Source organism: Peromyscus californicus, unplaced genomic scaffold, assembly GCF_007827085.1.
Source record: "Peromyscus californicus insignis strain IS unplaced genomic scaffold, ASM782708v3 Scaffold_22__1_contigs__length_63687245, whole genome shotgun sequence".
NCBI lineage: Eukaryota > Metazoa > Chordata > Mammalia > Rodentia > Cricetidae > Peromyscus > Peromyscus californicus.
Genome location: NW_026294525.1, coordinates 40445957 through 40469361, shown reverse-complemented (window position 1 = coordinate 40469361; position 23405 = coordinate 40445957). Strand labels below are relative to the sequence as shown.

General features: G+C 37.7%; 1 protein-coding gene across 1 annotated transcript in view; it reads left to right on the top strand.

The window, feature by feature from the left end:
• Clvs2 (clavesin 2) overlaps window positions 1-23405 on the top strand; it is a 77910-nt gene that overhangs the window by 45209 nt on the left and 9296 nt on the right. Inside the window, exons 5-6 of the mRNA XM_052751305.1 lie at window positions 12789-12899; window positions 21620-21840. Coding sequence (XP_052607265.1) covers window positions 12789-12899; window positions 21620-21840 — 332 coding nt within the window. The remainder of the gene's footprint in view (window positions 1-12788; window positions 12900-21619; window positions 21841-23405) is intronic.

Below are 23405 nucleotides of genomic sequence, written 5' to 3'. Positions count from 1 at the left end.
AACTAAGTCATGTAGAGCAGCTGCCTTCAGCCTGAGCCACATCCTGTTGTTCATGTGAGCTTCTTTGAAAAATATGTGCCTTAGATCCTCTCAAGCTATCTTTGTAGTCCGCTGCTTCACAATCCATATGGACACCATACAGATCTGGAAAGTGGTGTAGAGCTAAAAGTGTCCTTGTAAATTATTGAACATCATGATTCTGCCTTCAGTAATCTTCTCTCTGCAGTTCTGTACTCTGACCAGTTTCATGACAATGGCCAATAACTTCAATTACGGAAAAGCACATCATCATCATAATAATAATAATACCAATCTTATTCATTGTTTTTTGATAATTAGTACTAATTATTCAAAATATTTCATTATTATTATTTTTAAGGCATATGCATTTTTGGTGTCTAAAATGTTTTTATGTGTAGCCACAAATCATTTTCTACTTTTCCAAGTATCTAATAGATTTATCACTTCTTGGTAACATCTTCATATTAATTATCTATTGCAACTTGAAATTTAATATATAGCACTGTCCCTTAAATACTATTTATCCTTTTCATATTTCAGTTTCTAGTAAATTGGAGATGTGTCAATTAACCAAGATTAAAATGAACAGTATAATCTCCTATGCCTCTACTGCATCCTCCAGTCATTTGTGAAAGTGTATACACTCTGCCTTCTCCTGTTTCTAACCTACAGGCCTTGTTCTCCTTTTAGAGTTTATTCAATGATATAACTTAAGACTCAGGCTTTAACAACCTGTGTGGTACTGCTAATATTGATCTCACCTCTTTTGTTGTTTATATCACTACATTCTCTTTGTCTTTGGAATTAAATCGTAAAAATCTCTCTGCATCTCCCTCCAAGAGACTACTCAGGTAAAAAACAAGACAAAACAACCCCCCCCCAAACATAAAATCACTTCTTGCTTGTTTTTTTAACGAATTTGCTCCAGAGACAGCTCAGCCTCATCTCTATTGGTTCCAGGTCTCACTTCAGTCTAACTTACTCCTTACTCACTGTCTCATCCTTGTTGCCCATGGTGACCAGGAATGGAGTTAAGAGGGTCGTGGGGTGTCTCATCTGTGACCTGGACACTGAACAAATTGTGAAACTGAAACTACATGTTTCTTTCCTTTTTATATCTTGAAATTAGCAGTCTCCACATTTGTTGCACTGAAATATGAACATTAAAACATTGGGTTTCTAGGATAGGCTACACACTCCTGCTAAGGTAATGGTCCTACAGTGCCATTTCTGCTTGCACTCTCTTCTCATAATACCCAGTGTTAAGACAAATACAAAGCCAGAATATTCTCACTGTCAAGGAGGCTCAAAAACGCCTTCTTTGCCGCATGGCCAGACCTTTGTGAACACACTTTCAGCTGCCAACAGACAGCCCTGGCACCTGTGTTCTAAGAAAGCCTGGGCGTTACATTTTTGTTTCTCTATTCTTTCTCCCAGGGACATTTCTCTACAAATTCTAAATGACATCCCCTAGACACTGCCTCTTTTGTGAGCTCTTTACCCATATTTCTAAATCTTCTCTTCAACGATCTATCCTTCCTCCTCTTTAAACTTCACGACACTGTGCAACAATAATCTTTTCTTCTTCCATATCATTATTCTTCCTGCCAGAACATAAGCTACTCTATGGTAAGAAGAGCACTTCTTTCTCATTTCCTCTTCCATTTCTCTGCATTGAGATTTAGATAATATTTTTTTTTTTTGATTTTTCGAGACAGGGTTTCTCTGTGTAGCTTTGCGCCTTTCCTGGAACTCACTTGGTAGTCCAGGCTGGCCTCGAACTCACAGAGATCCGCCTGGCTCTGCCTCCCGAGTGCTGGGATTAAAGGCGTGCGCCACCACCACCCGGCAAGATTTAGTTAATATTTATTATTAGACTTCTTTGATGCTTGAAAAACTAAATATTATTATTATTGTCTTTGTACTGACATTTTAGAATGATGTAACATTTTACTATTATACATATTTATGAAGTTATATAGAGATACAAGTAAAATGTATGCAGTATAAGGTCATTTCCGATCATTTGAAGCACACAAAATGTACAGAGGGAAAGGAAAAAATCATTTGTTATTCTATGTCATGAAGTTAACTAGGTTACTTCTTAGATGTCTTTTTCAAGTGTTTTCTATTCTTTTGAAAGATAAGTTATTTTGTGATTTATTGACTGCATTTTGCAATTAGGAATTGCTTGAAAATACTATTAACTGATTCTTTAATATCTCACCTTACAAATACATTATTCATTTATTCCTTCTTCTGTTGAAGTAAATTAAAATTGATTCTAATATCTTGCTACTTACCAAATGTAAAAGTCAAGTAGACATTCCTGGACAAGAACTTTTGCTCCAATTAATAATTTTCTTGCAATTGCTTACCAGAAACAACATGGGAAGACAAGAGTCATAGATCTTTTAAGTTTCTTTCAAGAATTACTCTATGTCTATGTATATGCATATGGTGATTAACAGATATGGCAACTCCTGTTTTCCAAAACTCTTTAGCATAGTTTGATTATCCAGAACAATGCTGACTCTAGTTTCACATGTGATAGATAAGACAACAGTATCCTGAATTATCCATTTATGGACATTTGTCTGATTTTAATGCAATTCACCAGTTTTGATTCTTCTAGGATATTCTGCTCTGTGACTCCCCTTTTGGCAAGTTTGGATGTGGGATCAGCAGTTCTGGGTGCACATTATTTAAAGTAGCTAAAATGTCAAGTGAGAAATCTGATTCATTATTGATATGCAGGTCAGTGTAAGAGTAAGGTATTCCTGCTGCCAGCTGATATGTGATGGGTGCTAAAAGCTTTGGTAAGAGCATGACTTAGAAACCTGCCAGTGTGACATTTGTTAGAAGGTAATTTTACCAGAAGTTTTCTTCTGCTGTTAGATTGTACTGAACTTGATGCCTAGTGGATTGTGAAAACATGTGAGCATAATTTCTGTCATGTTCTTAGGGATGCCTCAATATCAAATTGTATCAGACACATAACAGAAGAGAGTTTGTGCTTCATGTGGGCCTGGTGGTTGTGATTCCCTTTAATGTATAATCAGCCTTCTCTGATAGAGGAACAGCTGAGAGAATACCACACCTGTTTTGCACAGAAAAAGAGGCTTTCTACCTGTTCAGTTACACAATGAGTCAGTATGTTACAAGTAAGCTATGTTTGGAAATAGCAGATTATTATTAGAACTTATAAGCCAAGAATGTTGCATTATACACACACACACACACACACACACACACACACACACACACATCAAGAGGAAGGAAAAATGTGAATAGCAATGTGGGCATTCTTCTATAAATATTACATATATCTTTCCTGTTTACAAGTGATAATTCAGAGGTGAGAGGTGAGATTGGGTTTTTCATTGTAAATTTAAACAAAACAACTCTACTAACACTATTTTTCAGACTTAAAAAGCAAAATAAAAAATTGGAAATGATAGCCTGCTTTAAGATACAGTAATGACAAGAATATAAAAAAAAACCCTCATTTTAACATGGTCAAGTGGAAATGATGTAACATATTGGATAAGAGGAATGTCATGCCATATTCTTCTTCGGGCCTGTAAGTTTCATGAACTAGAGCAACTCTGAGTATCATCATGGGCTGAGTGATTTGAGAATATTCCTCTTGATTCCCCTGAATGACAACTAAAGAGTTTGTCTTGTCCAAGCAATAAAAGCTGATAGAATTATCAAAACCAGTGTGGCCAAATCCCTCTCCCTTCCTTATGTTGCATGGTACTTGGTTTCCTTATAGTACACACCCATGATACTTTGAAGGGCATCATTCTTTCAGAAGATTCACTGTTATAACAGGGTTGCTAGTAGTGTTCACTGAGAAAATATGTCCCTCCACTGTTCTTTCTTAGATCTGTTTATGCAATCCATCTTTCAGTGAACACTACTGGATTAGAGCATCATTTCTAACAAATTTAAGAAAAAAACATGCCTCAGACAGAACTGAAGAGGAGAGAAACTGGACTATTTCTGATACTACATAGGAATTGAAATCTGAGAAAGAACAGTGACAATAGGAAAGAAAATTTTTCTATGGGTCATTGTATCATGAAATCTTTCTTATTCAAGTACTAATGAACACAGAACGGGAGAATGAGAGCTTATCATTATTACTACTGTTGCTTTTTTTTGAGATGAAGTCTCACCGTGTAGTCCTGGATGGAATCTAACTACTGGTAATCCCTTTCCTCAGCCATCTGTGAGCTGGGATTGCAGGCCTACACCAACATACTCAAAATGACAATTTTTTAAATAGAAAATGTCAGAACTGATGAGTACATATATAAGTACAGTACATTCTACAACTACTCTGATGAGAAATACATACTGACATTTGTATTTATGATAGACAAAACAATATCTAACATTTCGTTCTAAAACAAATACATGGTTAACTATACGGGGGCAAACTTTGAAAATCAGTCTTCTGATTCAAACTTGAAACTCAAATGTTATCCACATATTTGGATATATTTATATTAAGATTTAAACAGCTGGTAAGGCAAAATCATTTCCAAATACACTGATATTTCCAAAATTAAATACTCAGAAAATAATTATACTTAGAAAGTCACATAAAGAACAAAAATTAAGTCACTCTTTTTGTTTGTTTCTTTTGTTTTGTTTTTTCGAGACAGGATTTGTCTGTGTTGCCTGGCTGTCCTGGAACCCTCTTGGTAGACAAGCCTGGCCTCAAATTCACAGAGATCTGCCTGCTTCTGCCTCCCAAGTGTTGAGATTAAAGGTGTGTGCCAGTACCACCTGGTTTAACTCATTCTTTTCTTAATTTTTAATGATCTATTGGGCAAATCCATATTACTTTCTTAAAACACTTAAATTAAGACACATTTGTTTAGATGAATGATGAGAATATAAATTTGTGGTTTGCATACATTTGGTTTCAGTGATTAATATCAGATAGAAAGACTCACTATATGCTTAATTTGAAATGCAGGACTACTTATCTTTGGAGATAACTTGATTCTTATGAGAGGAATTGACTTTTCATTTTATTTTAACCAGGTATTATTTCCTCTTCTCTGTGATAAATAAACTACCAAGTGTCAAATAGTGTGGTTATAGAATATGTGACTCATTATTTTCCCTACAGATCAGAGCAATGTATTTACTTCTTGTTGAAGTGCTGCTTCTATACAATGCTTTGAATCTAGTCAAGTTCATTGTTTGTCTACTTGGGTAGGATGACACATTAAGGAGCAGTTAGCAGTTACAAGAGAGGCGATGAAGACTCCTGTAGCAAGAGTACAATTTTAAGCTAAATCCTCATATATGTGTTCTATGAGGATCAAACACTTTGTTTTCCAACCTGTTATTTGCATCCATTTAAATATGGTCATTACTGCTTATAAGACTGGCACATAAAAAGACATTCTTATTAGCTGGAAATTAAATAGTTTCTTGGTGTTCTCCTCTCAATTTGGCAGAACACATAGAGGTTGGAATGTTTTTTGCTGAAACTCTGTTTTTGCCGTGGAAGTGAGTGAATGACTTGTCTGAACTCTCCATCCAGAAACAATGACATGAAGAACGTAAGGAACAATTGTAATCTACTTCTTTTCCATTCCAGATGTTAGCAGTAGGAGGCGAGCTAATATTTTGAACAAGTGCCAGCTTGATTTCTTTTAGGAACCTGATCTTTCCAAAGATGAGATGCAAATATTTAGTAAAACTATGAAGGATGGGTGTAATATTTTTAAATATCATCATAATATCCAGAAGTGATATCCCCAAAAGATGTATAAAGGGAGAAAATGTGGTTAGCATGTCAAAACACAATTGTAGTAGGTATAAACACAAAGGAGGAAGAAGAACAGTGATGTTGGGACAGAACTAGCTGTACCAGTTGCTACAGCAATCACTTTTACTTCCTGGACTATGGCACAGAAAGTAATATTGTGTGTGCTGCGTATCATTGAGATATTGTGAATAACTGATACCACAGTTACAAGCTTCTTGATAGAGTTCCATGTCATCTGTACAGAGCTGAAGTAAATAAGTTTGGAATCTTGTTTTTTATTGGTTAACAACACAAGTGGTATTTTAAATAGTATTTTTCAATTGTTAACACTTGTTTAAAAACACGTTTCGCCGGGCGGTGGTGGCGCACGCCTTTAATCCCAGCACTCGGGAGGCAGAGCCAGGAGGATCTCTGTGAGTTCGAGGCCAGCCTGGACTACCAAGTGAGTTCCAGGAAAGGCGCAAAGCTACACAGAGAAACCCTGTCTCGAAAAAAACCAAAAAAAAAAAAAAAAAAAAAAAAAAAAAAAAAAAAAAAAAAAAAAAAAAAAAAAACACGTTTCATATTTATAACACAAGTGCCATGAAAGGATGACACAATGCTTTGTATTCTAGTAACATTTTCAGAGTAGATTTGAGAGTCAGGCCTCTTGTTGCATGCCTGTAATTTCCAGCTATGAGGCAGGTTGATGCATGATTCTGAGTTCAAGGCCCACCTGGATTACAGAGTGAGTTCAAGGCCAGCTTAGGCAATTTAGTCAGACTTTGTCTCAAAATTAAAGAAAAACATGATGAATCAGAGAGACAGCAAGATGGGGAGGTATGTGGAAGGTGTGATAGGGAAGAAAGGAAGGGGGAAATGTAATTATATTTTAATAAAAAAAAACTGTTAGAAAAAACAAAGTCCTAGGAAAGAAGGCCAGTGGTAGAATGTTTGCTTAGCCAGTATGATTCTATAGGTTCAATCCTCACATCTATAAAAAAATGAAGTAGATTTATAGTAGGAAAAGAGTAATCCCTGGGGGCTGATTGCTTCAATTTATAATTGTATGTGGTGCACTGGTGTTTGAAGTAGTTTGAATTGTTTTAAAAACATACAAGGAAGGCAGAAGAGGAGAAATGAATGAAGAAAAGAAGCTTGACATACTTAATTATCAATGAGTAAATTACAAATATTATTTCTGCCTAGGGAAGACACCTTTTGAAACTCTGTATTTGGTTTAGAAACCCTAGGCAGTCACACTTATGAAATGGTTTTAGAATTATGGGTTCCATTCTTATAAGGTGGCTCATTTTTCTTTCATTTATAGCTTAAAAACAATACCCTGAGTACATCAGAAATTATGTTATTGCTTCCCATTTGGCAATATTATCAGTTAATACTATTATCACAGTTTTTATTTTTATTTTTTTTTTTTTTTGGTTTTTCGAGACAGGGTTTCTCTGTGTAGCTTTGCGCCTTTCCTGGTACTCGCTTTGGAGACCAGGCTGGCCTCGAACTCACAGAGATCCGCCTGGCTCTGCCTCCCGAGTGCTGGGATTAAAGGCGTGCACCACCACCGCCCGGCCCAGTTTTTATATTTTAGAAAATTAATTTTCAAATTTTAATAACATGCTAATAGTTCAAAATGTCTATCTGAGGAACCCATTTTTGTGAGAAAAATATGAGCAATTTATATTAGCAATTCACTGATATTCATGTGTTTTAGATATATGTTCTCATTCACAATGTCTAGAGGCTTGGCTTGTGACCTGTCCTTATCCTGCAATTGTTTGTATTCACTATGGAGGGAAGTCACACTGTACGCTGGAGTTACTTCTAAATCCAATGTTTCCAAAGAAGGACATTTGCTTGAGTGTCATGTGACCATAGGCTTAGAGAAATGCTGTTGTCAGTGGGATGATGGTGGGCCCATTCTCTGTTCTCCACAGCATTGAGGCAATACAATCTGTGTGTCAAGCTTTAAGTGCTCTGCTCAAGGGGGAAAAAAAGAATGAATGGGAACAAGAGAGGTAGCAGAAACACTTGGAAGGTAGAACTCATGTGCATTTACTTCATCCAGATTATCTTGGCCACACTTTCCTTAATTGTAGGGCATTTCTTATATTCTTGGTTGTACAGTAAAGCTGTGATGTAGGCAGAGTCAATGATGGGCATCATGTTTGCTGTTATCTTGTATTCTGTAGTACTATTCTGGCCCAAAGGACTGCCTCTATATTACACTATAAAATAGCTTCAGGATTTTCCCCCTCTTATACAGTGAATGTGATAGTGAGTATGGTAGCCCTGTATCTACAAGACATGCTCAACAAGTAATAGAAATTTGAAAGTAGCATTCCTATTAAATGTTGGTCCTTACAGAAAAGGAAAGAAACATGGTTTAGAGAAGACAAACTGTTTAAATAGTTTGGTTAAGCTGTAAATATCAGAGTGTTTTTCATTTAATGAAATGTGCCTATCTCTGTTCTGGGATACATATGTACAGAATATAAACATAAATATGGCACAGTTTGGCTCAGTTTCATGTACAAAGCAGACATATTCCTGAGTAGTTCAAGAAAAAGTAGATTTGTTTACAGGGTGTAAGTGTTTAAAGTTTAATGGAAAAGCTGAAGCAGTGGAGTTCCTGGAGGTTTGCTACAAAGCTCTGGATTTGAGTCCACCTCTGCAGTTGTGATTCAGAGGCCAGTGACCTGCTGTGATCTTATTTATTGCTGTTGCCCTGAAGACCCCTTGTCTTCTAAATATCAACTACAAAGTGGAAGGGGCATGTAGGTCCCAACTGCTACAGTATCTTCTCTGGAAGTTAGCTTAGTGCTTGTCACTGGAGCAAGAAGGATACCACTATTGCTTTTGGTCCTTCAGACTTGCTCAAGTGCAGCCCATTGGCAGAAATCATCCATTCAGAATCCCACTACAAGACCTACACTTGACTTTCCATGCCCTGACTCTAGAGTATGGTGTGATCCGTGTACAGTGTTTAGAAATCCCAGTGTCTGCACTCAAAGAGCTCACAGTTCAGCATCAAAGACAGACAACAAAAAGATTATCAGGGCTTGGCAAGATGTCTGTCAGTAAAGTGCTTGCTATATGACCATGAGGATCTGAATTTCAGACTCACTGTCCATGTAAAAAGTTGGATGTAATGACACACACTTATAATCCCAGTTCTGGAGAGACAGAGTCAGGAGGATCCCTAGGGCTTACTGACCAATGAGACTGGCCTAATTGGCAAGACTCAGGTCCTAGTGAGAGATAGCAAAAGCATTAGATATCAAAAAGGACAGAAGAAGAAGAATACCTGAGGCTGATTAGGGCTTCCAGTTATACATGCACACATATCCATGAACACCTGTACAAGTGCACAAAATCATGCACATGTATAAAGACATGTAGAGGGTATGAAACAAGTGCAGTGGTGAATTTTGGTGCTGCTGGTAGCAGAGAGAAGGCTTTTATGAATGAGCATTCTGATGGGAAACGAGAGAAGGAACCAAAGTGAGCATTGTGGAAATAATGTTGCCTGAGCCAAAGTCCTACGGGCTTAGTAAGAGTAGAAAATACAGAAGGGGGTTGGGGAGACCATGCCAGGCATGAGGGAGACAACAGTCCACAACCACAACTCAGACAGTGACCACAGGCAGAAGACATGAATGAAAGCAACATACCGAGTTTGGGGTTTGGAGACATCAGTTTGACCTTGTGCTGCATGGAAACATGAAGTTTCACAGAATCTTGGAGGTCAGGGATGTTAACCCTGCAGAACCCAGAGGATGCTTAGAGGAAGATCAGAGTGCAGGAGAAGAAGGAATCCATAATCATGCCTTGGACTTCTCTGCATTATTTAAGTCAGAATTCTGAGCTAGAGGTACTTGCTTGAAAAGTGGAGTCTCTTCCTGTTCTTTCTCTTTGGCTTAACTGTAATTTGGTATGACAGAGTTGTGTATTAAAAGAGATCTGTCCGTGAAAGTGTTGTATGTTTTTCAGGAGAGAAGGCAATGGCCTCCCTGTAATTGTCAAAATTTAATAATCCTGATTTGAGACTCATGGTGTTATATCCGTATGACTGATGCTTATTCAGCTATGTTGTAGATGTCAACTCCTTATATTTCAAAGATACAGTAAATAGTTCTATTCAGACAGTGCAGCCTGTCTCCCATCTCTAAAACGTCTTTCTGTCACAAAGGAGAAGAATGTTGAATTTATTACAGCAAAAATAATTCTGGTTGCATTTTTGAGCTCGTAGGAACAGAAGACAAACACACACAAAACTCTACAGTGAAAACTGTGGGAGGAGCTGAGAACCGGGTACTTCTGGAGTAAAATGCCAAAGCAAGAACCCATAGTTGTAGAGGATCCTGGGTACTCAGGTGTGAGTGTTCTTGCACATGATGAAGGCAAGCGGGTGACTGGATGTGGAACCAGGCACTCATCTGGGTGCTGTGTCCTGTAATAATGCTTCAGCAGGCCAGGAAAGAACCAAGGAAATTGCTTTGCCATTTCTATATCCTGTTGAAAAGTAACCATGTCAATATTAGTAATGATGATGTTAGTAGCCTTCTCAATTGCCCAGGGCCATAATAATTTGAAGAGTGTCTGAAATTTGAATATATGTTGGAGTCAGAGAGACCTCAGCAGGGTAAATTAACTTGAAGCCATATGAAGGGGCTAGCGTCTCATACCTGGTAAAAACTGAAGCAGATGTTGTTTAGAGAAAGGCATCTCCAAGCCATCTCCTTCTAGATGCTTGATAATTAATGTTATCCTAACTTGAGTTCACCATAAACAGGATACTATAAGAAAAATCAGTAGTGAGAGCAAACAATTCACACTCTCAAGAACTCAAAAGTATAATATTGTGCTCACAGCTTTTGTTATTAATGATGAAAATAACCAATATCCTCAGAGACCAAGAATCTAGCAAATAAAGTTAGTGTGAGAATCTATTTTATTTCTACCAGATTCCTAAAATTGGAAGGTGGTAATATACCAGCTATACAAAATAGATGGAATTGGAATGCAATGCTTGGGGAAGGAGGGGTGTAAACTGATTCAGTCACTTGTGCTGGTTTTGTAAACTTGGGGAGCATTTGCTCCGGGAAGCAGCATCAATGCTGAGAAAAATGCATTACTTCACCCTTGAATGTGTGTGTGTGAAGGATGTCTTGAGGGCTGCAGTGTGGGCCATGGCAAACACACAGATGATGTGAGAAAGGACATGCATGAATGAGAGAAGATAAGTCAGTTACCATATATACCAAAACATAGTCATAGTAATCACTGGTGACACTGGACTACAGTGATACTAAACATGTGTAGCTCAAATATAGTGAACCTCAGAAATGATGCTATGTGACACACATGCACACACACATACACACACACACACACATACACACACATACACACAAGTTGACATACTTATAAAGTATCCCCAATTAAAAACAGCTTGTTTTCCTAACTGGCCCATGTTTTGGATCAGAAAGTCTTACTCAAGAGAATACTTTAAAACAACAACAACAACAACAACAACAACAGCAACAACAACAACAAACCCCAAAACATTGGATTTTACCTTCACCATGACCCTTACCTTTTATTTGTTCCTATTCATGCTCTGCAGAACACAACAAAATGCCAGTTATTTATGATGCTACTTGAAAGACAAGATTAGAGGAGTTCATGTTGTTGCTTTTGTTCGTTTGTTTATGAGGACCAATGGAGCTGATGCTTGTGGAGTTTTGACATAGTAGAAGAGAGAAGAGTCAGTCCTTTGGAGGAGAGTCCTCAGCATATTCAACCAGGTGTCAAGGTTGTGAGCCATCTGGCTTAGGTATCAGTTTATGCGATCAACTGAGCCACAGATGCACCCCCTTAGTCACAGCTAGGCAGAGCAGATTCTCTTCATCATTCTGGTCTCAGATGTATCCAGGTAAGTTTGGTGAAGAGGAAGTAGTCTTTAACGGAGTCCCAGCTTCCTCCACTGGAGTGAGCTCAGAGCACTTTTGAGGCTCATTTAAACTACTTTATGTTTTCTGAGGTTTCTTGTGCCACAGCACTGGGTTTTCATTTTGCTTAAGCGTGATTCCTTTCTAATAGTTGAAATAAGGAAAGGTACGCTTATAATAAAGCCTAGAAATGATGTGAAGAGAATAAGATATGTTGTGATGTACCTTGCTTTACATTTTAATTTAATTTTTAAATTTTGGCGTGAAGAGGAGCACAAACTATGTGTGGAGGTGAGAGAACACCTAACAGTATTCTTTCTTTCTTTCTACTATGTGAGTCCCCAGGCTTGAACTCAGGCTGTCCAGTGCCCTTACCCATACCCCCTGAGTCATCTTTTTGACTTCTTTATTTATTTATTGTGCGGTCGGGGGTAGGTGGGCTCTCAGAGTGTACATTTGAAGGTCAGAGGACAACCTGCAGGTTTTCTCCTTCTATCACATGGGTTCCAGGGACTGAACTCAGACCTTGAGGCTTGGCAACGAGCATCATAACTTACAGAACCATCACGCTGGCCACAAAAATCCATGTTCATATAAGGTATCATTCCCGTTACTAATGACTGCACCTAAAGTCGATAAAATATTTGAATTTAAATACATTTTATTATCAATAAAATTAATTTAAATAAAGCAATTATTCTTACCTGAATCTGGTATGTGACACCTCTTTCTAATCTGTCTGTTTATTGTGCTTCTGTGATGGGGATAACTATTAGAAGTGAGGAGGCTTAAAATACACAGTATGAAAGATGCCGAAGTTCCTTTCAGCAACCCATTCTTGGGAAGGATTCTCTTTACTACGTATTGTTTTAGTTTCATTGGAGAAACTTCTTTCTGTGGCAAGACTTGGTCCTTTTTCTTTAGTATGTGGATTAATACAGTTAAATAACATGCAATATTTCCTGAGCCACTCCAGTGTCGAAAAACCTGTTCTAACTTCTCTACCTTTCTTGTTGCTCTAGGACAGCTTCCCCGCAAGATTTGGAGGAATTCATTTCGTCAACCAACCTTGGTATATCCATGCCCTGTACACTGTGATCCGGCCTTTCCTGAAGGAGAAGACTCGGAAAAGGGTACTTTTGTTGTTTTTTTGTTTGTTTTAAAATCTGATCTCGGTCCCCATCCACATTCAATGAGTTATGATGCACTCTTCGATTGCTTAATGTCAGCCACGATAGAATTTCTTTATTCTGGTCATGTTACTATTTAGCATAAAAGACATTCACAGACTTTTAGAGAGTTCACAAGCTCTCTAAATTCTCAACAATGTTTCATAAACAGGACAATTGGAAACAAGCTTTCCTACTGTTTCACCAAATGGTGAAACATGGTACTGCTTTCATTCCTATGGCAGTCTCACTGTAAACCTCAAAATACTCTGCTAGGGTATTATTCCATTATTATTGGCACTCTTCATTTCAAGTAAGCCTAGACAAAAGTTGTTATCTTATTTACTGACAAATGAATGCTTGTTATTTCACACTATTTACTGAAGTAAGTAAATTTTACAGGAGCTGATATATTTGTGTAGTAACAGTCATGATCTACCAAATATTTCGATAATAGTACTGATGTGTTGAAGTTTTAATATTTCTCTAAATAACGTGTTATATGAATTTCCTCAAGATTGAGTTTCATCATACAAGGGTGGTAATACATATACATGACAGAAAATCATGACTTTTCTGCAACTATAATAATTATTTAAAGCATTTAGTACTAGCACCATAGTACATGGTAAATTGAATAGGCATGCTAATTGAACATAGAATTTAAAAATATATTTAATTGTATGTTATTTCATTTATTCATTTAGCAGCTCTGTAAAGGAGATTTAAAATATTGTTCAGCTATTTACTTATTTAAACATATGTACACTGTGAACAGTTCAAATAAGGGTAAGCATGTATCTCCTTTAAAAATTAATTTTTCTTTGTGGTGAAAATACTCCAAATCTTTTTCTTGTAGCTTTAAAAAAATAGACAGTGATTATCTGTATCTAGAGTCCTCGTACTTATTCTCCATATCCATCTGTAACTTGGATAACTTGTACCCACAGAGCAACCTATTCCTAGCTCTTCTTTGCCAGCCTCTGATTGCTGATTTTATGCTGAACTCTGAAAAGTAAATTTAGTAAACATGGTCTCCTATTTCCGAGCTGAGGAAGGAAGTCTGAGGATGGGTAAGCAACTTGCTTCCTCACAGATGCAGCTGGGAAGTTGTAGAGCCAGTAAATGCCCTGACAGCATCCAGTTCTGTTTACCTCTGTGTGCTAATCATCATCAAATGATTAGTGATACTGTAAGATACACTTGCTTCCAAACCTATGGGGATGACAATAGTGTTGTGAATCTCAGTGATTAAGCACTTTGTGTCTTCCAGTATCGCAAAGTCCCCGTTCTGAGCATGAAAGCACAGTAATTATGTGTTCACATCAAGCATTAGTGAGCAGAGGGTTGACTGTGTATGAATTTGTTAAAAATATTCCATTCGTTCAGGAGGAAGAACTCTGCAAACAACTGTGATTTATACTAAGAGTTGTTTCTACCACTAAGCATGAAATTATGCATATTTCAGAGTTCAAAAACATAATCAAGGGCTTCACAAACGGACCTTCAAGCTTTGTTCCATGAAGTAGTAATCAGGTTATTCATATCTGCTGGGGATTTTAGCATAAATTCCTCTTATATGTGTTCACTCCTTCCCATGCTATTCTCAGGGCATAATGTACGTTTCATTTAATGCTTACAACAATGCTTTAGGGAAAGTCATCTTTATTTTTTTCATTTTATAGGTTGAGAATGAGACTTAGAAGACAAACAAATCTGCCATATATTCCTGTTAGTAGATAGAAGAGCTAGAGATCCAGGCTGATTTGGAAAATTCCACAGAGAGAGGATAGCAAAGACACAAAGTCTTAGGTATGCAGTGTCTAAGTTATTGAACAAAAGCAAAAAGAGCAGAAAATCTGGAGAATGAACTATGGGGGAAGAGAGGAAGGGACAAGATCGAAGGAAATATGGTTCATTAGTTCTTACGTGGTCTGCCTAGCATTGTAAATGCTTTGATGTTCAATCAGTCTTACTGTGACATGATATAACACAATCCTGCTCTCTTGAATGCATTGCTAGCCAGATCTAAGCAAGGCAACTGAACTCCATAATTTTAATAAAAGTTACATGACTTGGAAATTTTCATGTGAAATAATTAAAGGTTAAATTCCTTTAATTTTTACTTATATAATGAATATATATGGCAAAGGTATTTTATTCTTACTAGCATTACAAGTGATACCCTGTCATTACTCAAGCACCCCATACTGCTGATGTTATAAATACATGCTCTGAAAAATCTACTGAAAGAAAAAGCCAAGGAGAATTGGGAGTACACCCAAGTGTACAAGAAATGGCTACAACTTCATTCTCCTAAATTAAGTTAAATGACAACATAACAGAATGGTGAAGATTTCTGTGCCTAAAATAATGAATTCCCTTCTGATAATTTCATCAATGCCTGGTATTTTCATACCAAGCTTCACATCCATCATAACCAATGCCTAATGTTCTCAGGGTTCACAGCAGTGTTAACTCCTGGAGTTAAGGTTTTTTCTTGTTTCTCTTATATTGCCAGCCAAAAAAGGCACTGTTGCTGACTCTGGAAAGCAGGGGCTAGCTTCAACTCACCACCCTACTACAGCCTTGAGCAAGCCTCTGCTTATAGTTTTGCCACCCTGTAAAGGTTGACAGGGAGCTGCGTTTTCCATTAAGTAGTACAGATTCTTATCTCTTCCTCAACATGGTGGGCTCTGTCTTCTAAATTTTACTGATTCTCAGATTTATGCCATCTTAATTCTTTCCTTTCCTAGTCACCTGATAGACTTCATTTATGGCGTAAATGGCACAGGACAATGAAATAGAAAAAACGCATAAACAGTTTTTAGGGTAATTCTTAGTGTTGTAAAACACAGTGTAGCACAGGAACCCATAAGGATCAGATATCTTTCATGAGTTAACAGGAGAGCAAACACAAAACAAAACAAAATGAAAGAAAGAAGAGCAAAACAGATCAATAGCAAAACTTCAATAGATGCTCTTAATACAGAGTTACTCAAGACAAAGAACTCTAAAAGCAAGCATTTCCCAGCTGAGCAGTCATGATGGATTCCTGACGCACAAATCAGAGGATCAGTTCCCACTTAAAGTTCTGAAGGAACATCTCTTTAGGATGTTATTAAATTGCGGGTTTTGAGAAATGGTAGTGTGGTGATTTATAAATCTTCAAAGCTTCACATAATATATCTCAATACTAAGTAAATTGAAGGATATGTCAGCAGGAGAATGGTGTTGTTAAAAACACATGATATAGAAAAAAGTTGACCCTTGTTTCCCCGTTGGGCAGGAGCAGAGAGCTGAAAGTGTTGACCAGTGAAGGGCTTCATACAAAGGGTACTTTCAAAAAAAGATTACAAAATAGTAGGTCAAGAATATGTTGAGGGAGAAATATCCAGGAAGAAGAAAAATCCAGTACAACTACTCTAAGACAGTGGTGGGAGGTAGATTAAAAAGAGTAATCTTGTAGGAAATATGGGGCCATATAGGGTTTGCTTATTGCAGTGAACAGAGTCAATGGTGAACTGTGAGCAGAATGATGTAATCCAGTGTATGTGTTGTCATGGCCATTCTGGCTGCCATGTTGAGAGCATTCTGAAAGAAGAAGAATGGCAGGAGGCTGAAAACCCAGGACACCTGAGCTGTGGCATAATACAGAAGAAGGCGGCTTTAGTTAGGGCTGTAGCTGCTCTGAGTGGTAGCAAAAAAAAAAAAAAAGAATTTTTGAACAACTTGGATGATGCAAGAAGTAAAATATGATTGATATGTTTTGGCTTGAGAAACAGGAAGGATAACCAGACCATTACTGATGCTAAGAATAAGGAGAAGCAGTTTCGGGGTAAGATTTTTGAGTTCAGTTTTGGACCTTTTGGATTTGAGGTACCCATTGGACATTGAAATGAAAATGTCAAGTAGAGAGAGAGAGAGTGCAAGTTCAAATATACAGTTCAAGAGTAAGGTCTGGATTTAAGACACATGTTTTTATAAAGCTACAGATTGAATGAAACCAACAAAGAGGGTAGTTTAAGACTAATAAATCTGGTTAAAATATTAGAGTTTGGCTGGGAGTGGTAGCACATGCTTTAATCCCAGCGCTTGAGAGGTCAAGGAAGGTGGATATCTGTGAGTTTAAGGAAAGTCTGGTCTACATAATGAGCAAAATGGATTCCGGGCTAACAAGGCTATATAGTGAGACCCTATCTTAAACAAAACAAAAAACAAAACAAAACAAAACAAAAATGTTGGAGTCATCAGCAAAGGAGAATTGGACACTGAGTTCATCAGGGAGAGCAAAATTGATAGAAGGTGATATCATGTAGGGTTAAGAGATCAGTTAGATATGGACTGGACTTATGTTAAAGAGAGTATTTGGACAGTGAATAGAAACAAGGTTTTATGCATCTGTTTGCAAGGTATTGAAGACAGCAAGATTTTTTTTCTCAGATGGGAAAGAAAGGTTCATATTTTAATATGAGAAAAACAAGGGAGAATTGTTGAGAAATAAAACTGAGTTGAGGAAAGAGAATGGATCTTGTTCTGCTGGGGTAATGGTTAGTCTTTGTGGGCTTTACACTGTCTCTGTTCTAGCAGTGAGGCAGAACACACGGGCACAGATGCTGGTGGGTGGATCTCAGCTGGCTGCCCTATTTCCTCAGTGAGAGTGGAATCAAGGCCAATACTGAAAGTAATGCTGATGGAGGAGGTAGCAGAGTGTTCCAGAATTTACTGCTCTAAGGCTGGTTTTTAACCACAACCCCTTCATGACTTGATGGAGGGTTTCATTATAATTTCGAAACACATCTGATGTTTTCAGCGTCAGATAGCTGGTACAATAAGAGTTTTGAAACTTAGATTTTTTTAAGGGGAAATATTATTGATTGAAGATATTGGTGCGTGTGCGCGCGTGCGCACGCATACACACACACACACACACACACACACACACACACATACACACACACACACGCAGAGGCTGTGTGGTCTTAAACTACAGTGGAAACATGTTATGTTTTCAATTAACCTGGTTTACTGTGGTGCAGATGGCATCTTACAACACTATAATTACCTACTAAAGAATCTGATTGTTCTGTGCACTGGCCAATGTTTGGCTGATATCTGTTTTTAATCTTCCATAATTTGTTAAAAATAATAGCTGATTGGTAATTTGCATCTCTCAGAGTTTGCCTGATGATAAAGATATATTTTCCTATATATTTATATCTGTGGGTTCTAAAGATACAATGAACAAATGTGAATGTGTTTGTTAACCTGTTCATCTTGTGAATTTAAGTAACTTATATGTGAAATGTGAAATTAAGTAACTTATAAACTATACTTTTAAAATAAATATTAACAAAATTTGCATAGTATGCTAATGGTGCTCTTTGAACGATTTTGTGATGATAGAAATGGAAGTGAAGAAAAAGCAAGTTACAATTTAAAAATTTCTTATTATCTGATTAGAAATGGAAGGTCCATTAACTAATGATGAAAACTTGATTATGAAGGAGGACTTGAGAGTCACATAGTTTTCTTTTTTAAGTTTTTAAAATTTGATTTTTGACAATTTCACACATGTGTATGCACATAGACATAAAGCTATATATGCATATGTATTCATGTATAATGTATCTGATTTCTGTCACCCATCTTCTCTTGTCTCTTTCCACCCTACTATCCATAGCCTCACCTCTGTATTCACTGAATTTAACTGGGCCTTCTTAGTGATTATGGATTTGGAATTATCCATTGCAGCCCCATTGTCTCATAAATGGGCATAGAATTGCAGAAGATGTTGATCCCTCACCCCAGAACCCATTACTGTCTGATAGTTCATCAAGGAAGGGTAGGATGTTGTGAGCGTCAACCCAGCCCGTGATTGGGTATTGGCAGGCCCAGTCTTCTACAGACCTATGCAGTACAATGGCAGCTAGTGTGAGATCATGACTGCACTGACTGTGCTATCTCCAGAAGAAATCATTTCTCTGGATATTACATTCTTGCTGCCCTCTCTTCCACCGTGTTCCTTGAGCCTTAGGTAGAACAGTATAAAATGTCTTGTTTAGGGCTGAGCACTCAATCATCTCTGATTCACCTCAAGCAGCAATGTGTCTCTGTATTCATTACCATTCACTGCAAAGAGAAATTATCTGATGAAGACTGGGAGTAGCATGTATCTATGGATAAAACATAAACATATCCATATGTTTATATCCATATGCATATGGATATAAACATAAATCATTAGAAGGCAGTTTAGCACCATGTTATGTCAATAAATGCTAAGAACAACAGTAATAAGCTCACACTTAGGGCTGGCAACATCCTCATCTATGTTTTGTTTTGCTTTGTTTCCTTTTTCTGAGATTTTTATTCACACATAAAATGTATTTTGATCAAACACACCTCATATTCTTTTCCCACTAACTCTCCTCTATCCTCACAACCTCCTTTCCTTCCCATTATTATGTATCCTTTATTTAGTTTTAAAACCTTATGAGTCTACTTAAAGCTCTTGGATGAACATGGGTTTAGGGGTGTCTGCAGGAGCATGAGTAACCTCTCAGGGACCACATTCCCCCATAGAAGTCATCAATTACCAATAGTGTCTCAGTGAGGAATGAGATACTTCGTGAGTCGTCCCTCTTCCCCCACTGCCTATCCATGCTGGAAATTTAACTGTTCTTATGCAGGTCTTGTGCATGTAAACACAGCCACTGTGAATTCTTACGATTCAAAAATTATGATTTGCTACAGACATATACTACCTCTGGCTTTAACAATCTTTCTGGCTCCTTTCTGTGATGATGTCTGAGCCTTGGGAGGGAGGATATGTGATATATATGGCCTACTTAGAGCTAAACACCCCACAGTCTCTTATTCTCTGCATGGTGGTAGGTTGTGGTTCTCTGTGTTAATTACCATCAACTGAAAACACGGGTTTCTCATATGAGGGTTTAAAGATGCACTAATACGTGGATATAAAGGTAATCTGGAAACTTCATCTCTACTGGCTAGGCTTCATCATTTTTAGAAGATTCTATGCATACTATCAGGGAGACTAGTAATCAAAAGTCTTAGCTAGCTGTGAACTGTGTGAACTACAAGAATTAACAGCTGGCCTGACATGATATGGCCCACTGGTGCGATAGTGGTACAGATGTAGGAGTAACAAACAACTTTCTGATTGAAATTTAAGCCTGCTTCATAAAACAGAATTCATACCTGCTGCCATTAACTTGGCCAAAAATCTGTGGATGGCTAGATCATGGGCCCTAAAGAAGAACATAATACTGCCATTCTACTAAACGGATGTAGTAATAAACTTCCCCCTAACTTAACTTTTATACCCATAGATTGCTGCATCTCTCCGCCATGGGGTTTTAACCTGGTTTATAAAGGAGACGTGAATTCCTTCTGTGGACCATGTCTCAAAACTGATCTAAGAGCAAATGATTCCCCTCACAACAGTTACGTCATTATTGTACCAGTAGGAACACCTTGCCTGGAAGGTTGGTAGTGCAGTTCACAAGTTAGCCACTAGATAAGACTGCTGATATCTCTTCTCCCTGCAAATATGCATAGCACCTTCAGAAACTATGAAAGCTACCTATAGGTAGGAAGCATCCAGCTCAGTTCCAGCTTGCTTTATCTATATCTTGAAACCACAGTGTGTGATGTCTCCTTTAAAAGCCTTAGTAATAATGACGCATATTGGCTAGTAACTAATGGAAATAGGTTTTTATTCACTGGTTTTATTTATATTACTTACAATGAAGTTTTGTTATATCAACATGTTAACGAATAGTGTTTTAAAATTTACAACACTGAAAACATGTAAAAATAGAAAAATTTAAATGATTCTTAATAATAAAATGTAGAAAGGGGTAGCAATTGATGGAGGTAGCAAATAATTGAGATTGTGCTTGAATTTGTCTTCAGACTATAAGAAAAACTCTATGTAGACAATAATTTAATATTTAATTTAAGTATACTTAGGATGTTGCCCTTTCAATTCACTGTTCTGTTTTCATTTGGACAATGAATACGGAAATCTCTAGGACTGAGGACATTGGCAACAATACAGAACATGTGTCCTTTGGGACTTGGGCCTCGCTCAGCCTTTACTTACGAGGATGCTAATCTGCTTTTTTTTTTTTTTTACAGCATCCACTTCAAATTATAAAGCTCCAATAGAGTAGTTACAGTATTCTTATTCTTAGAGAATTGACAATAGAGAGAAATCGATATGGAGGCATCTTTTGGTCTTGATAACTTGGGCAGCTCTGGAATTGATGAGTCTCTCATGAGAAAAAGTTGATTGACCACCATTCATTGTGTGTATCACCAGGTTTGCACAGCTAACACCAAGGTGATGTGGAGTTTTGGATACTCTGCTCTGGTCCTGACAGAGAAGCAGAAAATCAAACTCGTGATTCTAGGTCTTTAGCCCAGTAACTATCTGACCTTCCAGAAACTAAATATTCTTGCCCCTCAGGATTTTTATATGAAACGTTAGATAATAGTAAAATCTTGCCTACTTCATAGAAAAAAGACTTAAATATTGTGAGAAACATATAACTCTCTTACATTTGTTTTTCTAGCCTCACCATTCCCAACAGCCTTTGGGTGGCATTTAGTTTTCACTGTGTGTTTCCTTCCCACCTCTTGCCTTGCATTGATAGATATTTTTGCACGGTAACAACCTGAACAGTCTACACCAACTAATTCATCCTGAGATCCTGCCTTCTGAGTTTGGAGGAATGTTGCCCCCATATGACATGGGGACGTGGGCAAGAACCCTGCTAGACCATGAGTATGATGATGACAGCGAGTACAGCGTGGACTCCTACAGCATGCCTGTGAAGGAAGTAGAGAAGGAGCTCTCCCCCAAATCCATGAAGAGGTAGGTATGCTGTCGATCACCTGGGGAGTGGGTAAAACTCCTGGGGGAAGGCACACTGAGTTTGACTTCTTCATTTTCTTTTCTGTGCCTTATTTCCTTTCTGACATCATTTTAAAGTCTTGCTGTGACAATGACTATTTTTTAAGTACATAAAAATCCAATTAATTACTCAGGAAAAAAAAGTCATATGGGTCATATAGACACATACAAGCAACACACACTCACTTTCAAACACTACAATCAAGCTTATGTTACCCGTTCAATATTTCTCTTCAGTCTTTGTCTAAAGGTAGCCATTTTTGTGCCAACCACTATATCCTTCAAGGTTTAATCATCATAAGGTTCATTATTGAGTTAGAGTCCATCTGACTGTTTTGACTCATAATGCTTTATGCTGTTTCTTTCCGTTAGTGGGTGGGGGAATTGCAGATGCATGCTTATATAATTGGCTCTGCCTCTGAATCCTGTAGCAAACAACATGGCTTTGATTCTCAGGCTTCCCCAGGCCCCAGAAGAGTGCAACTTAATGGTGCTAACAGATAACACCAGAAGTCTAATCACCATCAATGAAAGTGTATGCTTCCCAGGGCCTGCTACCTCTAGGAAGATGCAGACATTTCATTTGTTACACTCAACCTTATCCACCATCTTTTTTTTTTTTTAATCATGAAAGCTTCATGGTTCTTTATTAAGGCTTTGATTCAGGTAGTGTCAAGCATGATCCTAAAGAGTGACTCTCTCCTTTCCTTCCTCTCTCTCTCTCTCGTCCTTCCCTCTTTCTGTCTCTGTTTCTCTTTGTCTCTGTTTATCGCTCTGTCTGTCTCTGTCTCTCTTTCTGTCTCATATATGTATGAGCATGCACATGTTTCTATGAGATGCTGATGATGTTTGCTCACTACAGGCAACTGCACACCTTCTGGAAATAGAAGGAAAGAACTGGAAATTTCCCCTGCTACCTATCATTTCCTTACTTGCTAACAAATTTGTTTGTAAGCTGATTTCAGGTTTCTTAGCTCCCTTCACTTGTCAGTCGTATGCAATAATTATCAGTAAACCTGAGGATTCATTAACCTCCTGAGGTGTTTGCTGATAGGATGCTGAGGATTTTGTTCAGTACTAAGTTGCCTCCAAAGTCTGCATATGTGTAACTAAATGGGCATGTCTATGTGTTTACATGGCTTTTTTTCTAACTCTAAAAAAGTTCCTAAAACAAAAATCCTGAAAAGTAATTGCCTCTGGGCAATTGTCACTTAACAAAAGTAATTCTACTAACAATTGTGATACTCTAACATTTACTATGCATTTATCATAAAATAGGCCTGAAAGATGGGCCTTTTAGTTCTCACAGAAAACTTGTTAAAATATTGTATTCTCAGAGCTTCTCCCATGCCCCGTGTGTGTGTGTGTGTGTGTGTGTGTGTGTGTGTGTGTGTGTGTGTGTGTGTATGAAGTTTAGGAGACAGGTGTCTCTAATGGCACCTAGTCTCCTCTCTTAACAGTTAACAAAGGCATTTCCCTTGGCCATTCCTCCTGTGACAGTTTCAGTCACACGGTCCCATCACAGG